General features: G+C 38.0%; 1 protein-coding gene across 1 annotated transcript in view; it reads left to right on the top strand.

Annotated features, from left to right (window-relative positions):
* The window catches only part of LOC119805517 (charged multivesicular body protein 1b-2), a 62,335-nt gene extending 42,537 nt beyond the window's left edge, over window positions 1-19,798 (top strand). Inside the window, exons 6-8 of the mRNA XM_038317470.1 lie at window positions 17,233-17,276; window positions 18,476-18,548; window positions 19,145-19,798. Coding sequence (XP_038173398.1) covers window positions 17,233-17,276; window positions 18,476-18,548; window positions 19,145-19,189 — 162 coding nt within the window. The 3' untranslated portion in view covers window positions 19,190-19,798. The remainder of the gene's footprint in view (window positions 1-17,232; window positions 17,277-18,475; window positions 18,549-19,144) is intronic.
* The last annotated feature ends 1,231 nt before the right edge of the window (window positions 19,799-21,029 follow it).

Raw genomic sequence — 21,029 nt, 5'->3', positions numbered from 1 at the left:
TGTGTTTTTATATTCACTGAGAGCATTTGCTTGAGAAATTTTGCATTTACATTCATAAGGGGAATTGTTCTACAGTTTTCTGTCTTTGTTGGATTTTTGTGTGGTTTAAGTATCAGGATAATTGTGGTCTCATAAACAGAATTAGGCAGTGTTCTTTCATTATAATTTGAGAAGTATTGGTGTTAATTTTTTGAATTTCAGTCTGGCAAAATGTGCTCTTAAGCCATCTGGCCCTGAGCTTTTTTTTTTTTTTTTTTTTTGGTTGAAAGATTTTAATTGATACTTCTATGTCTCTGGGGTTCGTGGGTCTGTTTAGGTTGATTGTATGATCTATATTTAGCTATAGTAGATTTTTATCTATATTTCCCTGGGTATAGTAGTCTGGGCTGGCATCTGTGATCACTTAGAGCTTTTTGAACATCTGTCCAGGCCCGTTCTGGCTTTTAGAGTCTCCATTGATAAGTCAGTTGTTATTCTAATGAGTCTGCCTTTATTGTTGACTTGCTCATTTTCCCTTGCAGCTTTTCATATTCTTTCTTTGTTCTGTACTTTCAGTGTTTTAATTATTGTGTGTTGTGGGGAGTTTCTTTTCTGCTTTAGTCTGTTTGGTGTTTTGTGTGCTTCTTGTACCTTTATGAGCACAACTTCCTAATTTTTTATTTTAAATTTATTTTTGCATCCCTACCACAGTTTCCCCTCCCTCCTTTCCTCCCAGTTACTCTCCCCCCACCTCCCTTCTATCCCACGCCAGTCTACTCCTCTTCCATTTCTATTTAGAAAAAGTCATGCTCCCCATGGATATCAACAAAATGTGGCATATCAAGTTGCAGTAAGACTAAGTTCCTCCCATTGTAATTAATGCTGACAAGGCAACCCAGTATGAGGAATAGATGCCCAACCAACAACAAAAGAGTTAGAGTCAGGCCCTGCTCCCACTGTTAGCATTCCCACAAGAATATTAATACTTAAAGGATTTTTACATAAAGTTCTAGTCTGTTAAAAGCTGTTAACTTATTGTAGACAATTTAAAAATACAAGTTAATAATCAGATATCCTCAAGGTACTGATGTAATTAATTAAAGGGATAAGCCTTGGTTCCTTGTATAGGTTTTTAAAGTCAAGCTTAAAACAAGTAATTAGTAACAAACTTTGGCTAATCAGATATATTTAGGCAGCCCTAAGTACTTCAGAGATCTGCAGAATATGGCATTTATGACAATTAAAAGTTTATAACAGAGACTTACAGATCTTAGCAGCAACCCAAGGTCTCCATAGTGTATTTTCCACTTTCTCTTCTATAAGATTCAGTGTGGCTGGCTTTATGTTGAGGTCTTTGATCCATTTGGACTTGAGTTTTGTGCATGGTGATAGATATGGGTCTATTTTAATTCTTCTGCATGTTGATATCCAGTTATGCCATCTTATTTAAATATGCTTTATTTTTTCAATTTGATATTTTTGCTTCTTTGTCAAAAATCAGTTGTTCGTAGATGTGTGAATTGATATCCAGGTCTTCTATTTGGTTCCATTGGTCCCCCTGTCTGTTTTTATGCCAATACCAGCCTGTTTTCAGCACTGTAGCTCTGTAGTAGAGTTTGAAGGCAGGGATTTTGATGCCTCCAGAAGTTCTTTTATTGTACAGGATTGTTTTGGCTATCCTGGATTTTTTGCTTTTCCATATAAAGTTGAGTACCATTCTTTCCAGGTCTGTGAAGAATTTTGCTGGGATTTTGATGGGGTATTGTGTTGAATCTGTAGATTGCTTTTGGTAAGATTAGTATGTTAATTCTGCCTACCCAAGAGCATGGGAGATCTTTCCACTTTCTGATGTCTTCTTCAATTTCTTTCTTCAAAGATTTAAAGTTCTTGTCATACAAGTCTTCCACCTGTTTGAATAGAGTTGCTCCGAGATATTTTATGCTATTTGTGGCTATTATAAAGAGTGTTGATTCTCTGATTTCTTCCCCAGCCCTTTTATCATCTGTATACAGGAGGGCTACTGATTTTTTTGAGTTAATCTTGTATCCTGCCACATTACTGAAAGTGTTTATGAGTTTTAGAAGTTCCTTGGTAGAATTTTTGGTGTTGCTTATGTAAACTATCATAATATTATCAACTAACAGTGAAGTTTGACCTCTTCTTTTCCAATTTGTATCCTCTTGATCTCCTTTTGTTTTCTGATTGCTCTAGCTAGGACCTCAAGAACAATATTGAATAGATATGGAGAGAGTGGACAACCTTGTCTTGTTCCTGATTTCAGTGGAATCACTGGGAGTTTCTCTCCATTTAGTTTGATGTTGGTTGTTGGCTTGCTGTATATTGACTTTATTATGTTTAGGTATGTTCCTTGTATCCATGTTCTCTCCAAAAAGAGATGTTGTATTTTGTCAAAAGCTCTTTCAGCAACTAATGAGATGATCATGTGGTTTTATTTTCCAGTTTGTTTATATGATGGATTACGTTGAAAGATTTTTGTATGTTGAACTATCCCTGCATCTCTGGGATGAAACCCATTTGATCATGGTAGATGATGGCTCTGATGTGTTCTTGGATTTGATTTGCCAAAATTTTATTTAGTATTTTTGCATCAATGTTCATGAGTGAGAGTGGTCTGTATTTTCTTTCTTAGTAATGTCTTTCTGTGGCTTGGGTATCAGGGTAATTGTAGCCTCATAAAAAGAGTTTGGCAATGTTCCTTCTGTTTCTATTGTGTGGAATAATTTGAGAAGTATTGGTATTAGTTCTTCTTTGAAAGTCTGTAAAATTTTGAGCTGAAACCATCTGGTCCTGGGCTTCTTTTTGGTTGGGAGACTTTTGATGACTGGTTTCTATTTCTTCAGCAGTTTTAGGTTTGTTTAATTTGATTATCTGGTCTTGATTTAATTTTGGTAAGTGATATTTATCCAGAAAGTTGGTCCATTTCCTTTAAGTTTTCCAATTTTGAGGAGTACAGGTTTTCAAAATATGACCTGATGATTCTCTGTATTTCTTTCGTGTCTGTTGTTATGTCCCTCTTTTCATTTCTGATTTTGTTAATTTGGATATTCTCTCTCTGTCTTTTGGTTAGTTTAGATAAAGATTTGCCTATTTTGTTGATTTTCTGGAAGAATCAACTCTTTGTCTCATTGATTCTTTGTATTGTTTACTTTGTTTCTATTTTGTTGATTTCAGCTCTCAATTATTTCCTGCCATCTTTTTCTCTTAGGTGAGTTTGCTTCTTTTTGTTCTAAAATTTTCAAATGTTCTGTTAATTCACTAATGTGGGATTTTTCCAGCTTCTTTATGTAGGCATTTAGTGCTATGAACTTTCTTTTGACCACTGCTTTTATTGTGTCCCATAAATTTGGATATGTTGCATTGTCATTTTCATTGAATTTTAGGATTTGTTTAATTTCTCTCTTTATTTCTTCCTTGACCCATTGATTATTCTGGTGAGCATTGTTTAATTTCCATGGTTTTATGGGCTTTCTGGAATTAGTATTGCTCTTGACTTCTAGTTTTAAACCATGGTGATCTGATAAGATACATAGCGTTATTCCAACTTTTTTGTATTTATTGAGGTTTGTTTTGTTACCGAGTATGTGGTCAATTTTTGAGGTTCCATGGGGTGCTGAGAAGAAGGTATATTCTTTTCTGTTTGGATGGAAATGTTAAGTCCATTTGAGTGATAACATCTGTTAGTTCTCTTATTTCTCTGTTCATTATTTTTTTCTCTGACTGACCTGTCCAGTGGTGAGAGGGGAGTATTGAAGTCTCCCACTATAAGTGTGTGGGGTTAAATGTATGATTTAAGCTTTATAAGTGTTTCTTTTACATATGAGGGTGCCCTTGTATTTTAGGGCATAGATGTTCAGTATTGAGATTTCCTCTTGATGGATTTTTCCTGTGACTGATATAAAATGACCTTCTTTGTCTCTTTTGACTGATTTTAGCTTGTAGTCTATTTTGTTAGCTATTAGGATAGCTACACCTGCTTGTTTCTTAGGTCCATTTGATTGGAATATTTTTTCCCAACCCTTTACTCTGAGGTGATGTCTGTCTTTGAGGTTGAGGTGTGTTTCTTGTGTGCAAAAGAAGGATGGATTCTGCTTTTGTATCCAATCTGTTAGCCTATGCCTTTTTATATAGGTAAGTTGAGTCCATTTATATTAAGGAATATTAATGACCAGTGATTGCTATCTCCTGTTAATTTAGTTTTTATTGTGGATGATGTTAATTTGTATTTTTTTTTCCTTTGGGATTTGCTACTATGAGACCATCAGTTGTCTGTGTTTTTGTTGATGTAGCCAACTTCCTTTGGTTGGAGTTTTCCTTCTAGTATTTGAGTAGGGCTGGGTTTGTGGCTAGGTATTGGTTAAAGCTGGTTTTTACATGGAATATCTTGTTTTGTCCTTTTATGGTGATTGTAAGTTTTGCTGGGTATTGTAATCTGGGCTGGCATCCGTGGTCTCTTAATGTCTGCATAACGCTTTGACCACGACCTTCTGCCTTTCATTGTTTCCAATGAAATGTCAGGTGTAATTCTGGTAGGTCTGCCTTTATATGTTACTTGGCCTTTCCTATGTAGCTCCTAATATTCTTCCTTTATTCTGTATCTTTAGTGTTTTGATTATTATGTAGAGAGGGGACATTTTATTTTGAACCAGTCTATTTGTTGTTCTGTAAGCTTCTTGTATCTTCATAGGCATATCTTTTATTAGGTTGGGAACATTTTCTTCTATGATTTTGTTAAATATATTTTCTGTGCTTTTGAGTTGAACTTCTTTTCCTTCTTCTATACCTGTTATTCTTAGGTTTGGCCTTTTCATTGTGTCCCATATTTCCTGGATATTTTGGGTTAAGCTTTTATTAGATTTGATGTTTTCTTTGACTGATGAGTCTATTTCATCTATTGTTATCTTCAGCGCTTGAGATTCTTTCTTCCATCTCTTGTATTTTGCTGTTTATGTGGTTCTTGATCATTTTCTCATGATTTCTGCTTCTATAATTCCCTCAGTTTGTGTTTTCTTTATTGTCTCTATTTCAGTTTTCAAGTCTTGAATAGTTTGTTTCATATGTTTAATTTCTTTTTTTTTCTTTTAAAACACTGCCTGGCCCATAGTTTCAGCCTCTTATTGGCTAATTCTCACATCTTCCTTTAACCCATATTTAGTAATCTGTGTAGCACCACGAGGTGTGGCTTACCAGGAGAGATCTTAACCTGCATCCATCTCGGAGAGGAGAAGCATGGAGACTCACTATGGTGACTGCCTGAAGCGTCTCCCCCTCTTTCCCAGAATTCTGTTCTGTCTACTCCGCCTACCTAATTTTCTGTTCTCTTAAAGGGCCAAGGCAGTTTTCTTTATTAATTAACCAATGAAAGTAACATAGACAGATAACTCTCCTCCATCATTTCCCCTTTTTCTGTTTAAACAAAAAAGAAAGGCTTCAACTTTAACATAGCAAAATTACATATAACAAAACAGTTATCATGCAAGAAGCATGGAGACTCACTATGGCGACTGCCTGAAGTGTCTCCCCAACTCTACTTCCTTGTTCCCACAATTCTGTTCTGTCTACTCCACCTACCTAATTTTCTGTCTCTTAAAGGGCCAAGGCAGTTTTCTTTATTAATTAACCAATGAAAGTAACATAGACAGATAACTCTCCTCCATCTTGGAGATCAGTCTTCTTTCTGATGAGGGGTTGGTGAAGATCTTGTCCCATTCAGTAGGCTGCCTTTTTGTTTTATTGACTGTATTCTTTGCTTTACAGAAGCTTCTCAGATTCAGGAGGTCCCATTTATTTATTATTGCTCTCAGTGTCTGTACTACTGGGGTAATATTTAGGAAGTGATCTCCTTTGCCCATACATTGAAGGCTACTTCCTACTTTCTCTTCTATCAGGTTCAGTGTAGTAGGATATATATTGAGGTCTTTAATTCATTTGGACTTGAGTTTTGTGCTTGGGGATAGATATGGATCTATTTGCATTCTTCTACATGTTGATATCCAGTTATGCCAGCACCATTTGTTGAAGATGCTTTCTTTTTTCCATTGTATAATTTTAGGTTCTTTGTCAAAAACCAGGTGTTCACAGGTATGGATTAATATCCAGGTCTTTGATTCAATTCCATTGGTCAACCTGTTTGTTTTTATGTCAATACCAAGCTGTTTTCATTACTGTAGCTCTGTAACAGAGCTTGATGTCAGGGATGGTGATGCCTTTGAAAATTCCTTTTTTGTACAGGATTGTTTTGGCTATCCTGGGTTTTTCATTTTTCCATATGAAGTTGAATATTGGGTTTTTTTGTGGTCTGTGAAGAAAAGAGCCTTCATCTAGCAACTGATGGAAACAGAGGCAGAGACCAGCAGCCTAGCACTTAGCTAGTTGAAGAGTGGGATGAGTGAGAAAATGAGCAAAGAGGTTAAGACCATGATGGGGACACCCACTGAAATAGTTTATCTGAGCTAATAGGAGCTCACCAACTCCAGCTGGACAGGGAATGAACCAGCGTAGGATCAAACTAGTCTCTCTGAATGTGGTGACAATTGTATGGCTGGGGCAGACTGTGGGGTCACTGGCAGTAGCACCAGGATTTATCCTTACTGCTTGTATTGGCTTTTTGGGAACCCATTCTCTTTGGGTGGATACATTGCTCAGCCTAGATATAGTAGGGAGGGCCTTGGACCTTCCCCCAAGTAATGTGCCTTACCCACTTTGAGGAGGGGATGGAGGGGTGGAGTGGAGGGGAAGGTGGGGGGACTGGGAAGAGGAGAGGAAGTGGGAACTGGGATTGGTATGTAAAATGAAAAATGATAGTTTGTTTTTTTAAAAAAAAAATAAAAAAAGAGGGAAAAACTTACCCTTATCAAGACAGTGAAGCCCTAGAGGGAGGATCAATGCAACACCACATATCACAGAGAAACCAAAAGTGAATTCTTTGTTTATATAAGATTACTACATAATTTCCATTAATTAAATTTCATTATGGCGCTTTCACACATATGTATCATTGTACTTTGCTCATATCCATGATGGCCAATTACTTTAAACAGTGGTTCTAAATCAATTTTTCCCCAGAAATGAAGCTCCAATCCTAAATGCTCAATCCTAAACACATGCAAATAAAAACAACACTAACTGAACTCAGGAGTGTGTGTGTATGTTATAGAGATCATTAATAAGAGAAGGGTGGTTTCAAGGGATGTGGAGAAACTGGAAGTGGAAAGGATACGAATACAGTGTGTATGAAATTCCCAAATTAAAAAAATGGTTCTAAAGCAATTTAAATGTACCATATAATAAAATTGTACCATATATGAAAATTAACCTAGAATCAGTAATGCAAATATAAAAATTAAACATTTAAAACTTTGAAAAATAAAACTTCTAAAATGATTTTGAAGTGAAGGTAAAAACATTTTAGAATACAGGTTGCTAGTCAATTAAAGATAAATTGCATGTTTAAAGATAAAACAAAATAAATTGCATTTTATCAAAATGTATAATATATGCCATGAGAAAAATGTATCAAGAACCTGAAAAGGTTATTAGCTGCACAGTGAAGAAGGAAACATAGCATGCTTCTATGAAAAATAAAAAAATGCATCTAGAATATACAAAGAACACATAAATTCAATTTAAACTAGACTACAGATCTGAACAAACATTCCAATGAGAACATATGAGAAAATGTACTGTAATATTTACCCAAAATATGTTTATTCTTCATCAGAGAAATAGGCTAGAGCCCTAGCATCTTTCCACTGTATGTTACGAATGGCTGAGACTCAAAACTGATTAACCTAACTCCAGATGGGATGTAGATGAGCTGGGACTTGTTAATGCAGATGTACAATTAGATATCGCTTTGCAGCATAAGCGCAGTCTAAGAAATGCATCATGGGACAATTTCTTTTTCTTGGTTTTCTTTAATTGATTTGCTGATGTCTTCCAATTTTTTGTTTTTCTTTTCCTCCATTTCTTTGAGGGAATTTCTCATTTCCTCTTTAAGCATTTCAAACATTCTCCTGAAGTTATTTTTTATGTCATTTTCTTCTGTTTCATCTATATTTGGTTGTTCAAGTCTTGCTGCTGTAGAGTTTTTAGGTTTTACTGGTGGTGTTGCATGTGTTCTTACCTTTCCTACTCATCTTTTCCTCTAGTAGGTGTGGTTGGAGCTGTCAGTGATTCTGTTGATTAATGTTCTAAGTGCCAAAGCTCAGATGGTTGCTCCTTGTGGTACAGTCAGTGCCATGGTTATAGTTCCCATAGTGGTCACTCTGTGTTCTTGGAGGTCGCTCAGCACTCCAGGGTTTGCTCAACTCCCTTGGGGTTTTCTGTCTCAGACCTGCTCTAGCCTAGATTGCTGGCTCAGACCTGTTTCTGTAAATGTCCCTGGTCTGGATCCATTCTTGCAGAGGTCCCTGGCTTAGGTTTGGTTCTGTAAAGGACTCTGGCTCTGATCTACCCCCTCCGTGTTTCCAAGATCAGGTGTACCCATACCTGCATAGGACCTGGCTCAGGCTTTCTCCCTCAGAGGTCCTAGACTCACACTCAGACCCGCAGAGATTTCTGGTTCCTGCCTATTCCCTTTGATGTCCCAGACTAGTGCCCGGACCCACAGAAGTCTTGACTCAGGCCTACAACTTCTGAAGTCCCAGACTTATGCCTGGACCCACAGAGATCTCTAGTTCCTGCCTACTCCCTTGGAGATCCCACATTCACACCCAGACCCGCAGGGGTCCTGGCTTAGACCTAGTTCCTCTGATGTCCTAAACTCATGTTCAGATCCACAGTCCTGGCTTAGGTCTACTCCCTTGAAGGTCCCAGATTTACATCTAGACCTACAGTGGTCTCTCGCTCTGGCTTACTCACTTAGCAGTTGCTCTCCAGTACCTGCTCCTGTGGAGTTCGCTGTCTCAGGACTGCTCTGGCCCAGGGTGGTGGTTCAGTCTTGCGTTGGCAAATGTCCCTGGACTGGATCTGCTCCTGCTCCCATGAATCTCACTTTCTGAGGCCCACTCCAGCCTAGGGCCTACATAGCTGGTTCAGTATTGCTTTCCATGGAGCTCACTGCCTCAGGCCTGCTCTGGCCTAGGTTGCTGTCCCAGTCCTGTTTCTGCAAATGACACTGGTCTGGATCTGCTCCTGCTCTCATGGTTCACTGTCCAAGGCCTGCATTGGCCCAGGTGACTGGTTCAGTCCCATTCCTCTGTTTGGATTTTCTTTAATGCTTCTCTTTCTACTTTCATGTATTGAACTCTATTATTTCAGTTGACTTTTTGTTTGTGTTTTCACAGACTTCATTAAAGGCTTCATTTATATCTTCTTTAAGGACCTTGAACGTATTCATAATAGCTATTTTGAAGTCCTTGTCTTCTGTTTCCATTTCTCAGGGCCTGCTGTAGTGATGTGCTAATTATTATGTTTTTATGTAAGTACCTATGCATCTGCAATTGGAATGATTGGGATTCTAGGTTTGATATTTGGTCCCAGTTGGGTAGGTGTTTCATTCTTTGGTTTCTCTTTCTGTCTCTGGATCTTAGGGAAGTGTGCTGGCTCTCTGTTGCCTGGAGGGGAGTGCTTCTGCATGTTGGTGGGTTTTAGAGAGGAATAGATGTGGGCCAGGAGAAAAGGCTGAGAGAGGCTTCAAAAAAGACCTAAGGGGATCCGACTCACACCTAGTGATGTGCTTCAGAGGGACTTGGAGGTGTGGTGGGAAGAGGGTTACAGTAAGGCTTAGAATTATCTAGAGAGGTAGGGATGGAAGGGAAGGAGTGCCCTGGGTCTGAACCAGGTGTTGCAGTCTACAGTGAATTAAGCTGAAGTAGGAGAGTCACATGGAATCAAGCTGTTTGTTACAGGACTGAGGGTGGGAATGGAGAGATCATAATGGAAGACAGGAAGGGTAGTGTGGTTTACCTACCTGAGTTCTTGCTAGGTGTGGCCACTGGGGATTCTGTGTAGAAAGTATTTTTAGGATTGGGGGCCTGAGAGGAAAGAAAGGGGCTGGACTACAAGTGGGCTTGAGAGAGTCAACAGGAAGAAAGAAAGATGGGTCTGCCGCAAGGTTAGGTGGAGTCTCCAGGGAAGGAAGACAGGGAGGACAAGACCCTGTGAGCAGTCTGTTACAGGGCTGGAGATGTGCCTGGGGAAATTGCAATGTTGGACAGGAAGAAAAGTGAAGATGGCCCGCCTGTATTTGTTTTCTTTATGATAGTCATTCTCATGCAGTCAGTGCTAGGGTGTCTTTTCACACATTTTTGGCTATTTTTACTTCTTTTCAAAACTCTGTGTTCACTTTATTTATTTTGACTGCTTAAGGTTTTAAGTTTATATTAATTACCTGTTTGAAACACAGCTGACAAAAATTCCCTCCCATCTTCAGGTTATCTTTACGATTTCCTCCTTCAGAAACGTCATGTCTATTCCTATTACTGGGATTTCTTTATATTTTCTTTAACTTTTTCAGTTTCAAGATTCACATTAAGGTGGTTAATTCATTCTGATTTTATTTTTATGTAGGATGAGAAATAGAAGTCTAGTTTCATTCTTTTAAATGTGGATATCCAGTTTTCCCAGATTTCTCAGCAAAATTTATTGAAATATCTCTTTCAATTTATGGTTTTGGAACTCTAGACAATCAGATGACTTAAGTGGTGACATAAGTGGTGTTTTTTTTTTTCATGTCTCCTCTTCTCCAACTTTTCATTCTTCTTCAACCTCCTTTCAGGAGTCCCTCCTCCCACCCCACCTCCATTCCCTGAAGGGAGGCTTTTGGTATATGCCCTTCTATCCCTTTCTCCTCAGACTTACCCTTAGTCCTGTTGCCTCCCACCCCACCTCCATTCCCTTGGGACTCCACCACTTGCTGCAGGACCCAGGATCCCCTTAGCTCTTTCCCACTGTCCCTTCCAGCCTTACCTTCTATCCCATTTCCATTTCTTAATGTCACCTGCCAAGCCACAGGCACACTTTCTACTCAGGCACACAGGGCTGAAACACGGGCAATTTGTATTATCCTCTTCTGGTTTCTTTAGAATTATTGTTCATCATAAAGCAGCCTGCAGAAACCCTGCCCACCTGGCTTCACTCCCTGAGAACAGCACTTCTTCATGAGGACCCTGATTCCCCTAGCTCTTTCCAGCTACTCTTCTCAGCCTTTTCTCCTAGCCTGCCTTCATTCCTTTGACTTACCTTCTGACCCATAAAACTGTTCTTTTCTATCAGGAACCCCAAATCTACCGCATATGCCTAGGATCTAGAGTAGGCAATAGCAACCAAATAACAGAACATCCACACAACAAAGAGGAGACCACTTAGCTACTCCAACATACACAGATATCATAACTCTAAATGCCTAGATCCTACTGCATATCACAAATATGAACATTTAGACAATATTTATCTACCAGAAGCCAGCAACCCTATTGCAATATGCCCTGAGAAAAGCTATTTAGTTGAAGCACAGGCAAGGACTTCAAAATCACAACAATGAATATGTTCAAGGATCTTAGAGTTTGAATAAATGCCTTTATGAAAACACAAATAGTTGAATGAAAAAAATTAAGACATGAAAGTACAATTTAACAAAGAAAGAGAAACACTAAAGAAACCAGACTCTAAATAAAACCCAGAGTGGAAATTTAAAAATGTAGACTGTAAAACAAAAATCTCAGCAGAAAGCCTCACCAACATATATATTACAAGACATATCAGAGAGAATTTCGGTTATTGAAGACTGTAAACAGGCACAACAAAAAACTATTGAACAAAGCTACTCCATGGAAAGAAAAGCAGTTTATTGGGACAGACTGCCAGGCTGTATCAAGTAGCACAGTACAGCACCCAGCCACAAAAGCTTATTAGGTTTTAATATGGGTAGATAACAGAGGAAACAATTTGGGGGCCAGAACAGCCAGGTGGTGAGCATAGGAACTGTTTTAGAAAGATGAGGCCCTAACAATTGCAGTTAGGAAAGATCAGTCAACTTTTAAAGGCTTCTGAGATATATTTAAGGTTTCTGTTTCCCAGCAAAATCTAGGCCACATGATGGTCCAGCCTCCATCTTAAAACATTATCCTCAGGACTGCCATCTGGGGCCAGTTTTGTGACCTAACAAAGATAAAAAGTAGAAGAAATTGATAGTTCAGTTAAAGTGGTAAATCATTTCTGTTGGTCTGTGTGCTATGCTGTTTTGTTAATACAGATATTTGATACACTTTGAAATCAGTTGCTTTTTCTAGTCAGGGTCTTGTGTACATCTAAATCCCCCATTTAGTATATACTGACATAGATTAATATAGCCTTTGCTGCATTGGTATATATTCCTTTTATTCCCAGTATCCGTAGAATTTTTGTCATAAAGTGATGTTGAACTTTGTCAAGGCATTTTCTGCATCTGTTTAGGTTATCATGTGATTTCTAGTCCTTAATTTGTGTGCTATGTTATGTTTGTTGATTTGTTGTATATGTTGAGCTATTCTTGGTATCTCTAGAATGAAACTTACTTAATAAGGTATATAGTCTTTTTAATATATCACTTAATTTCAGAAGCCATTGGTGGCCAACCACATTTAGCTTTCTGAGTATGTGTCCTTAATAGGTTCGTATTCACCCAAGAGATTCCTTGAGACTTTTCATCCTGGGGTAGCTAATGTGTAGGCTATCAGTTGGTCCCCAAGTCCACAGAAAGTGGGATAAGCAAACAGCACAGAAATTTATACTGGATGGGAAGATCTCAGGGAACCTGGTACTTTACTTGAATGTCTTGGTGTTTCATATCCCACTCAGGGACTAACTATCCTGTGAAAGATGAAAGGAAATACAGGAATTCACTGGACTTGCCCTTAGAGCTCTGGCGCCTGTTTGTCAGCAAATAACACAGTGGGGAAGCAGCTCCCAAGTCCCTCCACCATGGACTCAGGCCTATCAGTGTCTACTGTGACCTTAACTTGAAGGAATTTACACCAGTAAAGGTGGCTCTGAAGCCACCATAGGCCATATCTTCTACTGCCTAAATGTGATGCACAGAGTGATTGTAGGATTCATGAATTGTGATTGTCCTTAGTTTTCAGGTCTCCCTAGAATAGTTCAGTCTCAAACAATAGCCCTTTATATAATTTTTGGAGAGGCCTCCTTACTGTTTTTTACAGTACCTGTGCTAATTTACATTCTCACTAACAGTTGTTCAAGGCATCCATTTCTTGCCTGGTTCTATGAATGCAGCTATTACAGTTTTGATGAGGATTGCTTTACAACAAATGTTTATACAACATCATTTGAATTCTTTTTTGATATGAGCCATTCTTACTGGGTTGTGATGATACCTCATTCTGATTTTGATTTGCTTTTACCCTGGTTGGTGACATTGAGCATTTTTCAAATGTTTATTAGAGATTTGTATGTCTTCTATTGGGGCATGCCTATTTAGATCTATTGCCCATTTTATTTGGTCTATTTAGGATTATTTGTTGTGGGGTTTTTTTGTAGCTCCTGGTATATTCTAGTATGGATAAGCATCTAACAAATGTTTTCTCCTAGTCTCCTGTTTCTTCACTCTGCCGTTGTTTCCTGTACAGATGTTTCGGTATGATGGGAAGTATTTCTCCTGTGTTTTCAAATACTCTCAGAGCGTCATGTCTTATATTTATGTTTTTTTTCCACTTTGAATTGACTTTAATATAGCGTGAAAGGAGGTCAAGTTTCTGTATTTTGAATGCAGCTTTCTTAGCATCATGTTTTGAAGTGACTGATATTTCTCCAGTGTATAATTCCAGTGCCTTTGTCAAAAAATATTTTTAATGTAGTAGTTGCTTGTAACATGAGGTTCTGCTTATTGGGGTTTCTGTCTTGCCCAGTTCCCACAGCCAGTAAATCCCAAAGAAAATACACAGAAGTCTACATTAATCATAAACTGATTGGCCCATTAGTTCAGGCTTTGTATTAGCTCTTGTCACTTATATTAACCCATTATTCTTATCTATGTTAGCCACATGGCTCGGTACCTTTCTCAGCGGGGCAGGTCACATCTTGCTTCTTCAGTGGATGGGCCAGGACTGCTCAAAGAGCTTCCTTCTTCCCAGAATACTCCTGTTCTCATTGCCCCACCTCTACTTCCTGTCTGGTTTTCTCGCCTATACTTCCTGCCTGTCTACTGTCCAAACAGCGTTAATTTAAAATATAATTGACAGAACGTAGAATTGTCCTGCACCAGTTGCTTAAGTTTAATTCTATATGCCTATTCAGTTCCATTGGTCTTGGTGTCTTTTTTTTTTTTTTTGGTCAGTACCTTTATGCTACTTTAGCTACTAGGTTTCAGATGTATGTCTTGGAAGATGCTATTATCCTTCCAGCTTTGATCTTTTATGTCTCATTTCCTTGACTATATGTATTGTTTTGCATATTCATATAGATTTCAGGATCCTTTGCCTGGTTCTATGAATGTAGCCATTAAAATTTTGATGAGGATTGCTATACAATGCCTGTACCTCCTCCTCTATGTAAAATCCCTTCCCATCTTTTTTTAGCTATTTTAAATAAAATATTTATAGCATTGCAAATAAATCATCCAGCAATGTTTTTTTTTAAGTTTCCCTGGGCCTAGGAAGATGGCTCTGTGGGTAAAAGCCCCTGTCATGCAAGCATGAGGACTTGAATTCAAGTCTCCTCAACCAGTGTAAAAAGTTAGATATGGTGGGAGCATTGTGTAACCCCAGTGTTGAAGTAGACAGAGACAGGAAAGATGCCTAGGGCTTACTGACCTCCAGTCTAAGTTCAGGTTCAATGAGAAGCCCTGTGTCCAGTGAAGAAGGTAGAGAGACATACCACAGGGCACCTGATGGCCTCCTCTGCCCTCTCACTTGTATGCGACTACACATGCCCCCCATGTGTCCTCACAAAGCATAGGTACATGTTTACACAGGCAACACAAATGCTTTTATTTTATTTCCTCCCTACCCTCTCCTATACCTAATATGTTTCTTATCAACAGCTCAATAGTGTATACAATAATATGAGCAGGTGTTAACTTCTTGGACAGAGTGTTACACGTAGCCTATTAGGTGCCTTGAGGAAGTAGAGAGACAACACCTATGGGAACCAAGATTTTATTGAATCACCACATAAGTGGGTCACTGATCAATCAGGGCTGCAGGATAAGGACTCAGGAGCTTTGTTTCTCCTGACAGCCCCAAGCTGGGGCAAAAGTGGGGTTTATAAACACAAAAATCACAAACATTTGGTGCCAGGCTATGGTTACAATTTCCACCAATCTGGAATTAGAGACAAGGGGCTTCCTTGAGTGTCCCATCATTGTCAACCAATATACAATGTAAGTCTTTAAGTTCAACCAATCAGATTCATTTGTTCCTTTGGTGTTAGGAACAACCTTAAAGAATTAAAGATGCATAATGATTTCTGTGGTTTAGGAAAGAGGTTGATCAGTCATTGGAAAGTTCTTTGCTCCCCTAGGGCTTGGAAACCTTAACTTTACTTCACCCTACAGGTAAAATGTAATCTGAAGTAAAATGGCAGTACTCAGATCAAGGTGCTTTTGCCTGTTCCCTTCAATAGCTGGGTAAATGGAAATATACATACCCTATAATCCAGGAGTTCACATTCAAGTTCATGCACCCAGAATTTCCTGGCCTGTGAACAAAGATGCGCACACACACACACACACACACGAATATCTAACCATTGCCTGTGATAGAAATTAATAAAAAAGTAAATGTCCAGAAATTGAGCATATTTGCTAAATTTAATATATTTAGATATTACAAGTGTCCAGCAAAGAGTTATATTGAATGAACTAAATATATAGATATTAAAAATTTAAATCTTACAAGAATATGGAAGGTAAGCTATAGAATAATACAATATAATATTTAAATTTCATGACAAAGTAATACTTTAAATATGGAGTTTTAAAAAAGACAGGGCTTGTTTTTTATTATTTTTTGAAACTTTTCTACATTTGGAAACATTCTGAAGTAGTTGAAAGAACAAGAGAAAGGAAGGTCCCAACAGGAATATTTATCATTTGCTTTAAACTGTGACCACATTTTAGAATTTCTTCTTGCATGTTCAAAATATTTTTAATAACTGTGTTAAAATGAGAAGAGGTTTCTGATTAAGCATACTGTATTTCTTGAGAACTCCTCAACCACAGTAAATGTTTTACAGTAGGACTAGTTTTGATGGTGTGTGCTTGGAAGCTGGAAGCCAGTGAGCTTCAAGTTTCAGGAATTACAGACCACCCTAAGTTACATAGCGAAATCCCTATCTCACAAAAGCAACAGCAGCAACAAAATAACCAGAATTCCGTATGTGATTACCTCCACTATCTCTATTAGACATCAAAACGCAATGATGCTCAGTTTCCCTGTTTAGAGTTCTGTTGTCTATATATAGCATACATAGATCTCATATCATTTAAATCGCCTCTTGATTACATATAATGTCTAGCACAATGTAAGGGCTAAGTAAACAGCTTTCTGGGTTGTAGGAATGATAACAAGGTGAAAAGTCAGTTTCTACTCAGAATGTTTATGTTCTACAATTAATTAAGCCCGTAATTGAACCCTCATAGGGTTCTGTGCCATAGGTACAGTCTTTAGGTATATTTTGTCTACTGATATTTCTTTCTGAAAAGTCATTTTAATGTCTTATTTGTGGTTTTGCAGAATAATATATCTAAGCTAAATTTAAAACTGTTGCACATAACTAAAATGGATTATTATGGGGATTTCTAAGTTCGATCACTCCCTTAGAGTGTTACATTACTCAGATGTGAATTATATGTGAATTTGTCTGCCAGTATTGTTCAGACAACTTAAGTTAAAATGCTTAACGTTCAGAGTGTGTGGCTCTCTGAAATGGTTCAGTGCCCTCTTGTGGCAGGAAAAGTATTTTTTAAAGGTTTGTTTTAAAAGTTTTGCAGAACAGTGAGTTGGGCTTTTTTCCAAAAGATTTGTTAATTTTACCTTTAATTATGTTGGGAGCTGTGTACTAGTGAATACGTGTGTCTGTGGAAGACAGAGGCGTTCTACCCCCCCCCCCCCATGTTTGGGAATTCAAGGCAGATGTGAGCCTCTGGACATGGCTACTAGCAACTGAACTGCTGAGCCATCTCTGTAGCCCATTTTAAAAATTGTAGATCAGTTTCCAAAGCCAAACCACACACACGCAAAACTCACTCAAAAGGTAATAATACAATAATATGAATTCATTTTTTTTTTATTTCAGAACCAAGTGGATATGCTGCTTCAGGAAATGGCAGATGAAGCTGGGTAAGGTGTTGTTAGTCTAGTGCTTTTGAATAATCTTGATTTAATAGAGGTTCTAAAATTTGATGAAACAGAGTGTGGCTAAGTGTTTTTGCCTAATATATGTGACGTCCTGAACTAGAGCATAGCACTACTAAGCACTACTATGGATTGAAAATTTTGTCTTTAAAATCTTCCTGTAGCAGTAAACAAACAAATCTCTTTCACTGGGGTGATGTGAACTTGGGCAGCTGCATTAAATTTTTAAACCTCAGCTGTGTAGTTGGTTGAAATTCTTGGTTCCTCGAGAACCTCTGAATCCACTGAACAGGGCCTGAACAACCTCAGAGACTGAAACAGCAAGGACACAGCCTACACGGGTCTCCAACAGGTCCTCTGTGTATATATTATGGCTCTCAGCTAAGTGTCTTTATGGGACTCCTGGGTGTGTGAAGGAGCGGGTCTCTGATCATTGCACCTTCTCTTAGGGCTCTTTTCCTTCTGTTGGAAGCCTGTTCTTTTCTAATGAGAGACAGAAAAGGAAGGGACACAGAGGAGAGGGGAGGTGGGAAGGAGAGAGGAAGTGGGAGGAGTGGACCATGGGGAAACTACAATCAAAGTATATTGTATGAGAAAATCTATTTTCAATAAGTGAATAGTTATACTTAACATTTAAAGCATAAAAAACTAAATCTAAAATAAAATGAAAAAAATCTTTAAAAATTTTAGTTCAAAGAAGAAGAAAGAAATTCCTTGTTCCTACTAAGAGAATTCAGGAACTGAATACTAAAATGGAAATAAAACAAAAATACTAAATCTGGGTGTTAAGGCTATATTTATCTTTGAATTTTTGACAGTTTATTAATTTGCCTTCACAGTAAAGGAGGCAAATAATATCCAGAAAATAGAGTACAACAGATGATGATTATTTTGCTCTTTTGTTTAGTGCATTAGATCATGTCTCAGTCTTCAGTCAGCTTTTCTATTCCAATATTATACCATCTGTATGGATCACTATTTGAACTCAAGAAAAATACTTTAAAATCATCAGTCAAGTATCCAAAATTGTTCTGAAGACATTCAAGTTCTATTTACATGTAAACACAATTTTTATTTAAAGTGATAAAAGGATATAGTAGTCAAGTTTGGAGTACCTATTTGATTATTATAAAATGTCTATATTAACATTCGTTTGATATGATTATTTGTAAATTCATCTTTAGCCTTGATCTCAATATGGAGCTTCCACAGGGGCAGACAGGCTCTGTTGGTGCAAGTGTTGCTTCTACGGAGCAGGTAGATGTTGAATTTTTTTATTCATATACTTATTCATATTTAAATTAAAAATTTGGGAAGTGTATGGTTTATAAGATATGTATATATTCATGTACAAGGAAATATATATTCACTTTTTATAAAGAGTATTTTTCTACTATGACACATCATTAAAATGAAGAAAACCTGAGCAGCCAGTAGCTGTGTAATAGTGGGCATTTTCAATTTGCATGAACATTTCATTTTTTAGATTGTTTTGGTAACCTTTATAGCCGATGTTCTAAGTTCTTAAGTTTCTTTTTAGCTGTTTAAGAAAACTAAATGCCTAATGTTTATATAAATTTTACAAACAAGATTTTAAATTGTATTTAAAATGTTAAGGGGGAGCCGGGCAGTGGTGGTGCACGCCTTTAATCCCAGCACTCGGGAGGCAGAGGCAGGCGGATCTCTGTGAGTTCGAGACCAGCCTGGTCTACAAGAGCTAGTTCCAGGACAGGCTCCAAAGCCACAGAGAAACCCTGTCTCGAAAAACCAAAAAAAATGTTAAGGGGGTTAAACATTTTGAAGATTCATATTTGTTACAGCCTTCGATGATTTGTAAATTTGGCTTTCTCTAGGATGAACTGTCACAGAGGCTTGCTCGTCTTCGTGATCAAGTGTAATTTAAATAACTGGTGCTTCTGTTTCCTCCACATGTGTCTGAAACAGCCTCTGTGTTCGTATATATAAAGTTGCACTCTAGTTAGAAAAACATTATACATGCCAGAATGTTTGAACATTATTTATATTTGATGCTTTATTTTGCCTTGTGTAATTTGCAGTGCATTAAGAAATTCCAGGGAATTTCCACATTGGCAGATTTTATAGTTCAGAATATTATGTGTAAAGGTGTAAGGGACATATTTTTGTAGATGTCTTTGACAAAGATAGCATTAATTTTCTTTATATTATACATCTTCCTCAAATAGAGAAAACATCTAGCACCAGAGTACTACTAACTAAAGTAATTTTGTCAGAATAAAGGCTTTGTTTTTTTTATTGAAAGGAATTTTCAATCATTGCGATGAAATGTGATTTTGTAAAAATAAAAACAGGGAAAGCATGTTTATTTAATATGTTTACATAGCCCCAAGTGTCACAAAATAGGCTGTATCATTTTCTATAGGACTTTTAAAAATTAATTTTATTTTGTATGTGTGGTTGTTTTGCCTGCATATATAACTGTAATACTTGTGTCCTTGGTGCCCACAGAGGCCAGAAGAGGACATTGAATCCCCTGGAACTGAAGTTACAGACAGTTGTGAGCCAACATGTGGAAACTGGGAACTGAACCCAGCCCTTCCAGAAGAATAGCCAGTGCTCTTAACTTTTGGGCCATATACCCAGCCCATTTTGTTTAGTTTTGTTGTAGGGTTGTTTTTTTAAAGTCAGCGTGGGAATATGTAATGCAGAGTAGTCTCAGACTCAGTGATCCTTCAGCCATGGTCTCTTGGCATATGCTATCACACCCAGCTCATTTGCCATGACTCATGGGTTTTTCACTATGTGCATTAGTTGTTTTTCTATTTCTTTGATAAAATACCATCTCCAAAAATGACTTACCAAAGAAAGGAGTTATTTTAGTTTATGATTCCAGAGGGATGCGGGTTCATCATAGTGGGGAAGCATGGCAGCAGGAACAGGACTCTGAGCTGTCACATCTTCACTGGTAAATACAAAGCAGAGCAAACAGACTGGAATCAGGACAGGGCTGTAAGCTCTCAAAACCCACCCCAGTGCCATATCTTGTTCAGCAAATTCTCAAATCGCATAACTTCCCCAAACCTCACCACTAACTGAGAAACTAGTATTCAGATGCATGGACCTGTGGACAAGATTTCTCATTCACACCACCAAAATCCTCTCCCTGGTTCCATAGGCCTATTGCCATATCATATTGTAAAGTGTGTTTATTTCAACTTTAAAGGTGACCATAGTCTTTCTCAGTATGAACACCGTTTCAAATTTCAAAGTCCAACATCTTTTGTGAGGCTCAAGGCAATCCCTTAACTGTAGCCACCTATACATCTAAAAGCAATTAGCAGACTTCTAAAATTCAATGGCACAAAATAAACATTATCATTTTAAAAGGGAGGAATGGGAGCATAGTGAGGAAGTACTGGACTGCAGAAAGACTGAAACCTAGCAGGGCAAACAAGCAAAACCTGTAGCTCCATGTCTGATGTCTAGATCTATAGGAAGTTAAGGCTTACCAGGCTAAAAGGAGCCAACCTAGAGTCTGCCTGGTGCTGTCAGAGGTCCTGATCGTGCTTGGCCAATTAGGGGCAGCCCCACATTGTCAATGGATCGGAATGCCTGGGTGCTTGGAGGGTATATAAGGTTCTCCCCATTGCTAAATAAACAAGTCTGCTGTGTCCCTTTCACCGGACTCTCAGAGTCTGTGTTGTTGACATTGAGCCTTCTCGCCCTCTCCCATGAGGAAGACATTAGGGCTCAGCTACA

The sequence above is a fragment of the Arvicola amphibius genome, chromosome X, assembly GCF_903992535.2.
Source record: "Arvicola amphibius chromosome X, mArvAmp1.2, whole genome shotgun sequence".
NCBI classification, from domain to species: domain Eukaryota; kingdom Metazoa; phylum Chordata; class Mammalia; order Rodentia; family Cricetidae; genus Arvicola; species Arvicola amphibius.
The sequence above is the reverse complement of the archived record's forward strand: the minus strand, read 5'-3'. Positions and strand labels throughout refer to the sequence as shown.